Source organism: Plecotus auritus, assembly GCF_963455305.1.
Source record: "Plecotus auritus genome assembly, chromosome: 9".
Taxonomy (NCBI): Eukaryota; Metazoa; Chordata; class Mammalia; order Chiroptera; family Vespertilionidae; genus Plecotus; species Plecotus auritus.
This window is the reverse complement of record NC_137783.1, coordinates 140,662,178-140,675,494: the sequence shown is the minus strand read 5'-3', so window position 1 is coordinate 140,675,494 and position 13,317 is coordinate 140,662,178. Positions and strand designations below refer to the sequence as shown.

General features: G+C 40.1%; 1 protein-coding gene across 3 annotated transcripts in view; it reads left to right on the top strand.

Moving 5' to 3' along the window:
• Positions 1-13,317, top strand: part of ALKBH3 (alkB homolog 3, alpha-ketoglutarate dependent dioxygenase) — a 31,175-nt gene that overhangs the window by 6,845 nt on the left and 11,013 nt on the right. For all 3 annotated transcript variants that reach the window (XM_080641534.1, XM_080641533.1, XM_080641535.1), the window contains exons 6-8: positions 113-216; positions 1,942-2,030; positions 7,629-7,838. In XM_080641534.1, the coding sequence (XP_080497660.1) occupies positions 113-216; positions 1,942-2,030; positions 7,629-7,838 (403 nt within the window). The remainder of the gene's footprint in view (positions 1-112; positions 217-1,941; positions 2,031-7,628; positions 7,839-13,317) is intronic.

Genomic DNA, 13,317 nt, shown 5'->3' with positions numbered 1-13,317 from the left:
TTTCATCTCCCCATGAAAGGAGGCGTCATCCAGCTCAGTTCCCTCTGCTAACAGAGTCTGCAGCCCATCTTTCCTGTGTAGTTTGGCTACTAATGGTTCTTTTTGCTTCAAGGGTGCGTTTGTATCCTGGCTTTGTTGACTTGAGAGAAGCCGACTGGGTATTGGAGCAGCTTTGTCGGGAAGTTCCCTGGAAACAGAGGACCGGCGTCAGAGAGGGTAAGTGGATCTCTGAGATCGCAGCTGTTGCCGCCTGCCTCGCTTTCTGGAGTGTTTTCCAACGCCGTTGCCTCTTTTCTTCACAGCTGTCTTAATAGAGATTCGAAGCCTCCCAGGCCTCAAGGATGCGTAGAAATTAGCCAGTCAGAGAAAGGGGATAGAGAAGTAACAGGTGGTACTCAGAACATGGCAGGAGAACGGGGTGGGCGGGGGTTCAGGGAACCAGAGCAGTTTGGGTTGGCCGAACTGTGGCTGGCACGCTTATCTCCCTTTGCGTTTGTTCACTACCATCATATCCATCACATGTAATAAAGGTAGTATCCCTCTTTCTTCATAGAAACTTCCAGGGCTTTCTATTTTTTTCTGATTCTACTCGGCTTACGTTTTTTCACAATCCTTCTTACCGGCTTTTTAGTCTCTTTCTTGTTTCACTGGAAGCGTCCCACCTCCTGTAGCTTCAGCTGTACTCTCCTGAGCTTGTCAAGATTACCTGCCTTGAGCTGCTCTGTGGTCAGCCACAAGCTACTAGAGCACCTGTAGTACCAGAGGTGGCCACTGAGGGGCATCTGTGCTCTTACACAATTCCTTTCTGGCAAATCAAGTGAATTTAAGTTTTCTGTAAAGAAAAAGTCCAAGTGTACTGGCTTCATTTGACTCAAACTTCGGAATAACTCAGCTCTCTCTCCTCACTCCCTGCAGTTTCTATAGCAGGACTTTTGGTGACAAACTTGCCTTTGATTACAGACTCTGTTATTCAAAGTAATTGTTAATTTTAAGCAAAATACAGTAATTTCCTAGTCCTTAGTTTTCAGATATGTGAAATGGAGCCAATAATAATAATACCTATCTTATAAGGTTGTTGTGGTAATTAAATGAGATAATGCATGGTAAGTACTTATCAGAATGGCTGGTACATAGTAAGCCTTCAATGAATGTTAGCTGCTTTTATTATTATTGTTCTTATTGTTGTAGTAGTTGATACCAGTTGCAGGGGAAAATAGATCTATGAATAACTCCCTTTCTAAATAAATTGGACATAAAAAATTTCTAAAATCAGCTGCATGCTGTGGTTGATCAGAGTACGTTTTCCTTTGTTCAGAATCAAAGGGGCTTATACGGTGGTGGCACATAGGTAAATGGTCTGTCTTGTTTCTTTTTAAAAATATATATTTTTTTTATTGATTTGAAAGAGAGAGGGAGAAAGAGAGAAACATCGATGTGAGAAAGAAGCAGCAATTGGTTGCCTCCTATAGGCACCCATACCGGGGATCGAACCCACAACCTGGGCTTGTGCCCTGACTGGAAATTGAACTGGTGACCTTTTTGGTGCACAGGACAATGCTCAAACAGCTGAGCCACACCAGCCAGGGCCTGTCCTGTTTTTTTGTAGGGATGTTGGTGCCACAAATTCCTACCTACAAGGCTTCAGACTCTGGGTCCTGCTTTTTCGATCCTCCTTGTCTCTTGTTGACTCCTTCATTCTTATTTGTGTCTGACACAACTAAGTCACACATTCTCACCTTATAGTTTGCTCAGACTGTTTCTGCCAACACCTCTTCTCGTCTTGAAATTGCATGTTCTCTCTGAAGGTGGAGCCTGGGTCAGCGCCCATCCTTGCTCTGCCTTTGTATTTCTCATAGCTTTTTGCACATTGTGGTTAGCACTCAGTAGGTACACCTTAAATAGCATTAAACCATTTCAAAGGCCCTGTATTTTCTTTCTCAGATGTAACTTACCAGCAACCAAGACTCACAGCATGGTATGGAGAACTTCCTTACACTTACTCCAGAATCACTATGGAACCAAATCCTCACGTATGTTGGAACATTGCTGTTGTATTTCTATACATAACTGTAAAGTACTAGAAAAGAACAATAAAACACCTTACAGAGCTGCATGATGGTTCCTAGTTCAAAAACCCTCTGGGTTCAAACACTGAGTCTTTGTGCGCACGGTCATTGGTGAGAAAATCTGGAACTGAAGTAAAATGGAATCAGACTCCCGGATTTCAGGAAAATGAACCACTTCTTCTCCTGGTCTCCTCCTTCCCCAAGCCTTTCTGGCTGCAGCCCTCTGTGCATACCCTGGGACACCTTTACTGTGAGCCCAGAGTCCTTATGGCTGGCCAGCGAGGTCAGAACGTCTCTTCATTTTTCAGGCTGTGTTGTCATTTGTGGAAAACACTGGTGTTTTTCTTGTTGACTTTGGATTTCTTCTTAGACCTCAACTTATTGCTTTGGCTTGTTTCTAAAAATTTCCATGACAGACAAAGAGATGCTAGTGTATAAATTAAGCTTGTCCAGAGGATGGAGTTGAGATCCAAGAAATAGCTCCTTGTTTAGTCCCTGGAATCTTGCCTTTGGCAGATAATGTTATGCTTTATGGAAAGAGACTTTGAAGAAAATGGAGTTTGCTTACGGCATTGGGATAAACAGAAATGTGACATGACACACTTCAGAGCTTCTCATAATTTATAATTATAAACTATCCCTGTGCTAAAACGTTCGTGGGTAAAACATTGGTGTGGGGTGCGTGGCTTTTTTCCGTAAGGAGAGAGCTCTGCGCTTTGTTTCTGGGCTGCATTTAGAGTGTGATCCAGGGAGGTGTTGAGACCTTATATCTGAGGTTGGTTTGGAAACAAGAGAATGGAACCAGGCCAACCCAACTTAGACTGCTGCATGTGTCTGTCCGAATTAATTTACCTTTTTGTCAGCAGTCACAGCAGAGAAGCTGAAGATTAAGCAGGCTGTGGGGAAGAAGCTCCTCATTTATTCTAGTTAATCTTTTAGAACAGGATTCCTCAACCTTAGAATTACTGCTTTGAGGCTGGTTAATTCTTCGTTGTTGGGGCTGTGCTGGGCATTGTAGGGTGTTTAGCAGTTAATCTGACTTCTGCTCACTGAATGCCAGAAGCACTCTCACCAAGTCGTGACAACCAAAAATGACTCCAGACTTTACCAAACATCTGCTGAGGGGCAAAACTGCCCCTGGTTGAGAACCACTGCTTTAGAATAAACGTAAGGCACATAGGATCTGCTGAGTAGAGTAGTCTTTTATGCTTGGAGGACATTTTGACAACTCTTAAAGGGTATTTCTTTTAATGACAATCCTTTTATTATAATGTAAGTAATAAGTATGTATTATTGAAAATTTAGAAACTGCAGATAAACATGAAGAATACCAAAATTTGGGGTAATTCTTCCACCTGATGTTTTGGTTCCAGTCTCTTTATTTTATTTTAGGCAAATATATGAAAAGAATAAAATAAATTATGTATACCACATTTCTTTTTTATAATTTAAATTCTGTTTTTTAGTTACAGTTTACATTCAGTGTTATGTATTTTGTATTAGTTTCAGCTATACAGCATTGTGGTTAGACAGTCATATACTTTATAAGGTTATACCCCAATATTTCAAGTACCCACCTGGCACCATATATAGTTATTACAATACTGTTGATTATATACCCTAAGTTGTACCTTGCATCCCTGGGACTGTTTTGTGACTACAAATTTATAGTTCTTAATCCCTTCACCTTTTTCACTTAGTCCTCAGCCCCTGTCCCTCTGGCAACCATCCATCAGTCTTTTCCCTGTATCTGTGAGTCTGTTTTTATTTTTATTGTTTAGTTTGTTCTTTAGATTCCACATGTAAGTGGAATCATATGGTATTTGTCTTTTTCTGACTGACTTATTTCACTCAGCATAATACCCTCTAGGTCCATTCATTCTATTGCAAATGGTAAGATTTTATTCTTTTTTTTTTTTAATTGATTTTAGAGAGAGAGACAGAGAAACATTGATTTGTTGTTCCACTCATTCATTCATTGTTGCTTTTAAAAAATATGCTTTTATTGATTTCAGAGAGAGGAAGGGAGAGAGAAAGAAGCATAGATGTGAGAGATAAACTTCCATTGGTTGCTTCCTGTACACACCCCTGCTGGGAATCAAACCCCAAACCTAGGTCTGTTTCCTGACCGGGAATCAAACCCATAACCTTTTTTCAATTAAGGTATTACATATGTGTCCTTATCAAACCCATAACCTTTTGGTGTATGAGACAGTGCTCCAACCCACTGAACCACCAGACCAGGGCATTTCTCATATTTTAAAGGGGGATTCACTAATGTGTATATATGTGTGTATCGGGGATACTTGTTTGATTTTAAAATAATTATCTCAAGCTTAATATCGTGTAACATAGCAGATTCAGTCATAGGTTATTAAACTTCTTTTAGTCTTTGCTCAAACTAAATCTCATATGAACCCGATATATGGAAGTAGCTGAGAGCCTTAGCTGCCTGGAGTCCCACCACGTGCCCGCTCCTTTCCCCTGTGTAATCCCAGAGGCACCTCTGAGGTACCTAGGACTGTACAAAACACTGTTTGAAATCCACTGAATGCGTCCTTTCTCTTCTACGATTCATATTTTCTCAGGCTCTTTCCTCAAATGTCTTTTAAGGATAGCATGGCTTCACTGCACAGTGAGATGACGCTGAATTTTAATTTAGACATTCAGCTCTGAGGGATCTGTATATAGAGTATTGGGTGGAGAGTCTAAATTAATCCTCTAGTTCATTATCCCCCTTTTTCTCCTTTTCTCCTTACTTCACCACCAAAAATAACCAAGAAAAAAATACATAGCCCCTTAGAAACATAATGCAAACCTGATGTTATTACAGTGCTCAGTCCTGAAGCAAGTCAGGGAAGTGCTAATTGGTTTCTCAGTCACATGGCAGAAAAGCTATCTTCCTCCGTTACATTCTGGTTTTTCTTGTTGAGTATAATTCTAGCATCTGATCTTTATCTCCATGAAGTTAAGCTTAAAGCTTTAAAATAAATAGGAAATATGGCTTGCTAACATTGTTATGGAATTTCACTTGAAAATTATTCTCTTGAATATAGGGTAATTTAATAAGATTTCTGTTTTATTGATCTAAGTTTTATTCTTATCACTGTTTATCTTTTAAAATCCTCTGTTAGAATGTAATGCTAACATTCATAATAAGGAATCCCAGCTTTTGCCATGGTTTCCCTATCACAGCAAAGCTGAATGATTCCCCCATGTGCTTCCATGGCAGTTTTACCTGACAGTAGCCATGGGATATACATAATAATAATAATAACAATAATAATAATAATAATAATAACAACAATATAATAACATTATTATTATGCTTTACTTTGCTGAACATTCATTCCTTCGCTACCAAACCTAGAACATGGACTTTGAAGGGTTTCTGTAACATATCAGTTCTTACAGTACAATCTATGGACCCTGGAGGAGGGCCACGAAATCCTTTTTGGAAATCCACAAGGTCAAACTATTTTTATAGTAATACTAAGACTGGGTGACATTTTTACTATGTTGAATTTGCATTGATGGTGAATAAAAAAAGTAATGGTGGATATAACTTAGTTTGAACCAGGCATTGTCATCGAACTGTACTAATAACCATTGTATTCACATTTGTGCACTTCCAGTTTTAAAAAAAAAAATGCTGGTTTCCTTTAAGAATGCCCCTGGATGAAGCGATAAACATTAGTGTTATGAAATCTCAATCTTTTTAATAGTTTGAGGAAATGGGAAGTATGTGCAAAGCATCCTGATACAGGCCCAGTATGATGGTTATCAAGAAAAAAGGTGTGTGATTGTGTAAGCCGTAAGCTGAACTGACTACTTTTTTATGGGCCATTTTTTCTTTGAAATATCAACTAGCAGACAAACTATAGTTATTCACACTTGAGTATTTGGCAGACATATTTTAAAAAATGAATGAAGTGAGTATCTCTTCAAGGAAAAAAACAGGATTTATTACTAATGATAAAGGTTGCGTTTTCAAGCAAAAATTATCATTTTGGAAAAACTCATAACCTCCACCTTGAGCCTGACCTCTTGTCATTACTTTGCCTTTTCTGATGAGAGCCATGGTAATGTTAATGGATGTGATTTTTTGATATTTTATAATGAAATGTGTCAACAGTTAGAAGATCTGTATAACTCAGTGAACCAATATTTCCTAGATGTTACAGAAGTATACAGGATTAAAAACCCATTCGAAATGCAGCATGGACCAATGATTTCAAAATAACAATATGAAAAGTTTGTTCATACAGTTTCAGATTCCACATTGCACCTAACCTTTAGAAATCAGGGCTTGTTGAATTTTGGTGTGATATCAAAGAATATCTGTAATTATTTGAAAAGGCTATAAAAGGCTATTTTCTAACCACATTCTGTGTGAAGGCAATTTTCTTCACATACTTCAGCAAAAACAACATACTGTAACAGATTGAATGCAGAAGCAGATCTGACAGTCAGCTGGCTTCAGTTAAGCCAGACATTAAAGAGACTTGCAAAGCAGTGCTGCTCTTCTCACCCATTGTTTGTATAGGAAAATATAGTTATTTTTCATAAAACATTATTTTGTTAACATGTAATGAGTTTGCTATTTTTTAAATGAATTAACCAATAGCTTAACATTTTTTCCGCTGTAATTTTTAACATGGCAAATCTCATAGCCGTAACTCATATAAACAGAAGGTCTATGGGGTCCTCAGTAGGTTTTGATAGTGCAACCACTGTCCGAAAAGAAGCTCTGTAAAGCATTGTGTTCTCTTGGAGGAAAGACATAGAATTTTAACAAGAATCAATACAAGCTATGCTGCTTATAGCTCCAAAGTACAACTTAGGGTCAGGGGTCATAGCTTCCTGTAGTGTAGATTGTGATTTCTAAAGTATAAACTACATAATGAACTTGGTGCTCAGAAGGTAGGGCTGTGGATCTGTTTAAATCTTCTCTAGTTCACAGACCATACACTTATCAAGGCTATATCATAATTTCATCCTGTAGAAAGGAGTATTTTCCCCCATTAGGTTGAGTTTCTAGGAAACTAGCCACTCGGGAAATATTAATTTTTTAAAGCAATTCTGCCATTCACAATAAAATAGGAATAGGATGGACAGAGGGCCACCCAGCAAGAAAGTTGTTTCGCTTCTCACACCTTAGTCTGTGTTAGCTATCTACCTGGCAGCCCATCAACTATGGTGCAAACCAGACTCACTGCTCCACTTCCCACCTTATTGACAGCCAAGGTGACTGCCTTGAATGGACAGTTCTTCTTTCTGAGGGTCATGTATTTAACATGGAAGGGATGAGATGGGTGGATAGGCCTGGTCCTCGTAGAGTTGTTATACTAAATTTAGTACCTTAATAAAATTGCAGAGGTTAACTTGCTTCAAAATAGAAATAACGGATGGGAATTAAACTGCTCTTCCTGCCTTCTGTCTATTGCATTCCAAGTGGTTTGCTTATTCCATGCTCCTGTGTATAAAATGTGACTGAATTTGCATTTTCTTTCTGTTTTTCCATGTGGCTCTTTGCTCCTTTCCTTGGCCTGGTGACTGCAGTGGCACCCTGTGCTGCGCACACTTAAGAACCAAATTGAGGAGAACACGGGCCACACCTTCAACTCCTTGCTCTGCAACCTTTACCGCAATGAGAAGGACAGTGTGGACTGGCACAGCGATGATGAACCCTCGCTGGGGAGGTGCCCGGTCATTGCTTCTCTCAGTTTTGGTGCCACACGCACTTTTGAGATGAGAAAGAAGCCCCCGCCAGTGAGTACTCTTTTTTAAAGTTTTTTAACTCTTATGTTCTTCCTGCCTCCAGTTATTCTGTGAAAAAAAGGAGTGCTCCTATTTTCAGATTTAGGGGATAGAAGTGTGTGATTTGTTGATGAAACATTTTGAACTGATTGCTTACTCCATGGTTAACTTTTGACTTCCAAAGTGCCCATTCACTCATTCACTTTTCTACCAGACACTGCCTGCCATGTGCCAGGTGCTGGTCAAGTCCCTTTAGTTGTCTGCCAATAGCAAGGGAATCTGCACTGTAACTGTGGTAGCTGATTTGATAAAAATACAGATCTAATAAGTAAGAAAATTTGTCCTTGGTGGAAAGGACAGACAGTCCCTGTGCTCCTGGAGACGGGGTAGACAGATATTACTAATTACGCACATAATGACAGTGATGGTAAATGCTATAAAGGAGGACTTATAAAGAGATGGCCCAAGCTAGAGGGGGCGCGAAGGGAAAGGAAGGAGGCTCCAGGAAAGACGCTCCGAAAGAAGCCTTATTTGAAGTAAGTGTTCTTCATGGCACTGTGGCCTCTTCCCTGTGAGGGAGCATCACATGCATTCGCATTGCCTCCTTAGCTTTCTCCCGGAATACTGATGCACCTGCCACTCCTTCAGAGAGGAAGTTCAAGCCAGATATCGGAAGTGGTGGTCTGTCCAAGTTCAGATAGAGAAGCAGTGACTAAATTGACTATACAGTAATTTCATTTCTCCATCCCAGCTCTTGTATTATATAACATTGAGTGATGCAAGGCTGTTAATTTTTTTTTTTTTTTAAGTATAGAAGCTTAGGACTAAGGTAGATAGAAAGACAGTAGAAACTCTAAGAAAAAAAACAAATCTCTCCCAAATTATCTTATTTCTAGAGTTTGTGTCTTTTTCTAACCAAGGTTCCCAATCATTCCTTTTACAACATTGAACCAGACCCAGGCAGTGTGGAAGGCCTGCGAGGCTGTCTTGAATGTGACTTGATCCAGACCTCAGAGTTACTGTCAGTCAGTGCTTGTGTCTGTCCTTTGTCAGTCATCTTCCCTGAGAATGCAGTTAATGGACTGGACTATTTCCTGACCTGTGTTTGGGTTTCAAAGCACAGTATTTGGAAGCATAAAGTGTTATTTTACATTTATGCCATTAAGTACCTTTTGTCTGTAAAATTCCCATTGATTTAGGTTTCCTTTACTTTGTTTACACAGAGACTGTGATCAGTGTAAGCAGGGGACTGTCAGTTGCCAGTGAGTTAGTTACTGTGTGATCCTGCTCCCTGAGCACTCTCTTCGCACTCTCATTGGCAGTCAGCCTTCTCTTGTACCAGTGAATACCATTCGAGAAGCAGACTGCCCGGCCTTTGCTGTATTCCTTTTAGGTCTGCTTACGCGTTTCTACAGAGGCTTCCACTCAGTTAAATCCCAAGTTCACACATGTGAAGAATTAAATTCATCCTGCCCTGTTACATGAGTGGCAGAGGAACACCATGTCTCATTTGTTAATTCAGATTCTCTTCTTAAGCCAGTCATATGGAAAACCAGCTATGTGCTGAGTGTGGTCCTGGACGCAGGGCTGTAGCCACGAAAAAGATGAAGTGATCCTCCCCTTGGAGCTCATGATCCAGCACATACTAGTGCTGAGCCTTCCCCCCGGGTTGTCCTTCCCTCCTTCCGACTGACAAATATCTGTAACAAGTCCAACATAATCTTTACTGTAATCCTAGCGTCTGGTTCTTCACAGTTATTTTCTTTGTTGCCAAGTATTTACATATTCAGGTACTGTTTCTTTACACACATACATTTACCATCATCCCCTTTTAAAAACATTTTTGGCCTCTTGATAGATTGAAGTTTAGAGTTCCCAAAGCATTATTTCTGGATAATTAGTTTTACTGTATAAGCTGTCTCCAGCTACTATTAAGCATTAATAATGTTCTTGTGCCCAGAATATCCCCATTCCTTTTCGCCTCCAGGAAGCTGAAGGTCTTCACTTACTGATATAAAACATTCATGGTGTTCAGGAGCTGTTTCTTGGTAACATACTTCAGTTATGTTATAGTTTAATGCGTGGGTGGAGAATATAACTGTCACATAGCACTGTTTCTCAGGGCAACCGCTTGGAACAAAACCTCCGTTAAAGAGAGGGACTGCTCATACTGAAGCCCTATCTCAGGGCATCTTGGAGTCTGTTTTGATGAACATGAGGGAAAGTACAGGCCATGAAACACTAACAATGTGGTCAAGTCCCTTTAATTGTCTGCCAGTAGCAAGGGAATCTGCACTGTAACTGTGGTAGCTGATTTGATGAAAATACAGATCTAATAAGTAAGAAAATTTGTCTGAGATCTGGAAACAATGTTGGCAAAGGAAACAGATTTGGGAAGAAATATAAGTGTGTCATTACTTCAGGTTACTGACTCTAATAAGTTTGGCTTCCTACATAGTCTTAGCTATGATTGAACTTGATGCAATTGTATGTTCCTTCAATTCTGGCTTTTGTTTAAGATGGGGAAGTTAAATGTTAATATATTTAAATTATGATCATGCATAAATGAATACCTTTAAAAAATGAATCCCTTCCCCCACCCACCTCCCCCCGCCCCCCCCCCCCCCCCCGCCCCGCCGGCCCCAAACCTATAGATCCCATTCTTGGGTAAAGAGGACCCAAGTTTAAACTTTTCCAAAAACTCCTGCAAGTTTCTTTAACAGATAAAAATCGGGGGCTCTGCAAATCTAGCAAAACTAGAAGTGCAGAAGCCTTTCTTTAGTTGATAGCCTACAGGGCATCTAGAGCACATCGTCTTCATCCTGTTATAATGATCACTTTCTGAAGGATGGAAAGGAAATGGTTATTGCAAGTCTTTGTCTACTTTCTTTCCACACTCCGGTGACAGCTATGGGAACATGACTCATGACTCATACAACCCCAGGTAAAACATAAATTTAAAAGCATAAATTGGGTGAGTCTGCTGTGTGGAATTTGTAGGAGTCTGACTTTCTGTAGCTTTTAGGCACCTGTCTTCGTATGGCACTATAGGTTGTAATTTTCCTGCCTGTCACCAAGACAATCAGAATGTGCTAGAGACTGTCAGAGGGAACCTCTTCAAAATCCTGTTCGTTTTAACCTATCAGAAGGGAAGCTAATAGCTGTTTGACTTGAGTCAGTTTCTCCTCTGAAACTGACATAGAATAATCATGAGATTTCCTGCACTTCATTCAAATATGCAGTTTTAAGACAGAGAGGCATCTGTTTAAATTATGGAGTACTTTCAAAGAGAAATAGTCTTTCTTTCTTTCTTTCTTTTTTACATTCACACTCCTCCACCCCTGCAGCAGCTGTTGGTTTTGGTCTGGCACCTTAAGCAGATCTCTGTAGCTGCTGATCTTCTGAAAGCTGTTCCAGTTCCTCACATTGTAGTCCTAACAATCTCTCCCTGTGCTGAGATGGTAAGGAGATCTTTGTTTCCTAAGCATCAGTGCCCCTCTGATTCATGCTGTTGGCTCAGTCAGTTTCATGCTTGCATCATCCCTAGGATTACACATTTCTCTCCTCCAAGATGCCCATCCTTTTTCACTGTCCTGCCCATTCACTGTGATTGTAGAGTAGGTTATTGTTTCCTTTAATGATAATAAGGTGCTTAGGGCATAGTAAACTAGCCGGATCTTGCACTTCCATTCCCCCCATCCCTTTTGTTAATTCAGTTAAAGACTGAGTGAATAGCACACTTCTATCTATCTACTGGCCAATGTCAGGATATACTGTCTTAAGACAAAAGTAAACCTCAGAAGACATTTTTTTAGAAACCAAGAACCTTTTTTATTCTACCAAGCTGAGTTTGTTAAAGCTTTTCTGCACTCCTTGTCCCAAATGCAGTTGTACTTTTCAAACTGCATCGTGTCCCTGTTGTAAAGATTAGTCTGGTTCTTTGCCCAGCTAGCTTTAATTCTATACTGAAAAACAAACTGGACAAGGAACTACAAAAGCCATTTGGCAGGCTGCTATTTCTCCGTCAGTTACCATGGAAACGGTGATGGCTGAGTTGGGGGTTGTTATTAGGTAATAACAGGAAGTTTGTGATACACTGGAGATTTAGATGCCAAAAGCCTTTTTTTTTGGTAGCAAATTACTCATGGATAAGTTCTGTCCTTCATCAGCTGGATCCTGAAAAGGTGAGGGGCTTCTTATCTACTACAAGGTGATTGAGTTGAGGCACTTTAGACATTTCTCTTACCACTCCTCCCTCTAGCACCTTCTGAGAGATGTGAACCCTGTTTGTGTCACCAGAAGAGATGGTTGTAAAACCACTTGTAATGGTAGAGGCTCTGAGAGTGCCCAATGAACTGGAGTTCCCAATGCCTCCCTTGCTAAGAGCAGAGTATAAAAAGGTCAGTTTAATCATAAATACTGACATTTTTCCAGGACTTTAGAAGAAATGATAATGTTGGAATCCAAAATAATATATATATGTATTTTTTAAATATATTTTATTGATTTTTCACAGAGAGGAAGGGAGAGGAAGAGAGAGCCAGAAACATCGATGAGAGAGAAACATCGATCAGCTGCCTCCTGCACACCCCCCACTGGGGACATGCCCGCAACCAAGGTACATGCCCTTGACCGGAATCGAACCTGGAACCCTTGTGTCCACAGGCCAACGCTCTATCCACTGAGCCAAACCAGCTAGGACCAAAATAATATATTGACTAGCTTCAATTTGAAAACTGGATAAACCATGTGTAGTATTTCATAGAGTATTAACAACCCCCCCCATGCTGTTCCAGTTATCCATACTTATTAGTCTATTCCCTTCTTATAACATCTGTCCTGAGAAATTACAAGAAATACTTGAAAGAAATCCTTGATTACCATCGTCTTTTTAATACATACCCTAATGAAATTTAGAAAATCTAGTTTTGTTTCCTGTTTCTGAAATGATGCTGGTAAAAAGCACTCATCTGCCTCATTTATACTTACTCCCTTTTTTGTAGATGGAGATGGTAATTGGCAGCCACTTGATAGGAGTAATAGCAAGTTTTCCCAGGAAAGGTACTATGAAAGTTGTTGCAGTAATCAGTGAATTTTTTAAACTGTTACAAATGCTAGATGTCATGGTGACTTTGTAGATGTGGGAATTGAAAAAGGAAATGAATAGCAGTGAAGCTGAACTCCAAGATCGCCTGGGCCCATGAAATGGCATTCACAGAGGGAGTGGAGGAGGCTCGGGGAGCATGAAGTGGCCTGTGAATCAGGCAGGTGATTGAGTTTTTGAGCTTCTATCTCTAGGGTCATTTATAAGTGGTTTGGAGAGTGTGAGTGGGTAAATGAATGGGTTCATGTGTAAGCAGGCAGTCCTGGGAGGACTTGAATTATCTTCAGTCTTGACATCCTTTGGGAGTCGGAATCATTCTTTGCTTCCTTGGGGCCTTATCTCAGGCTAGAATCCAGGCTCTGGTGGCCACTGGGTGTGATGAATTTT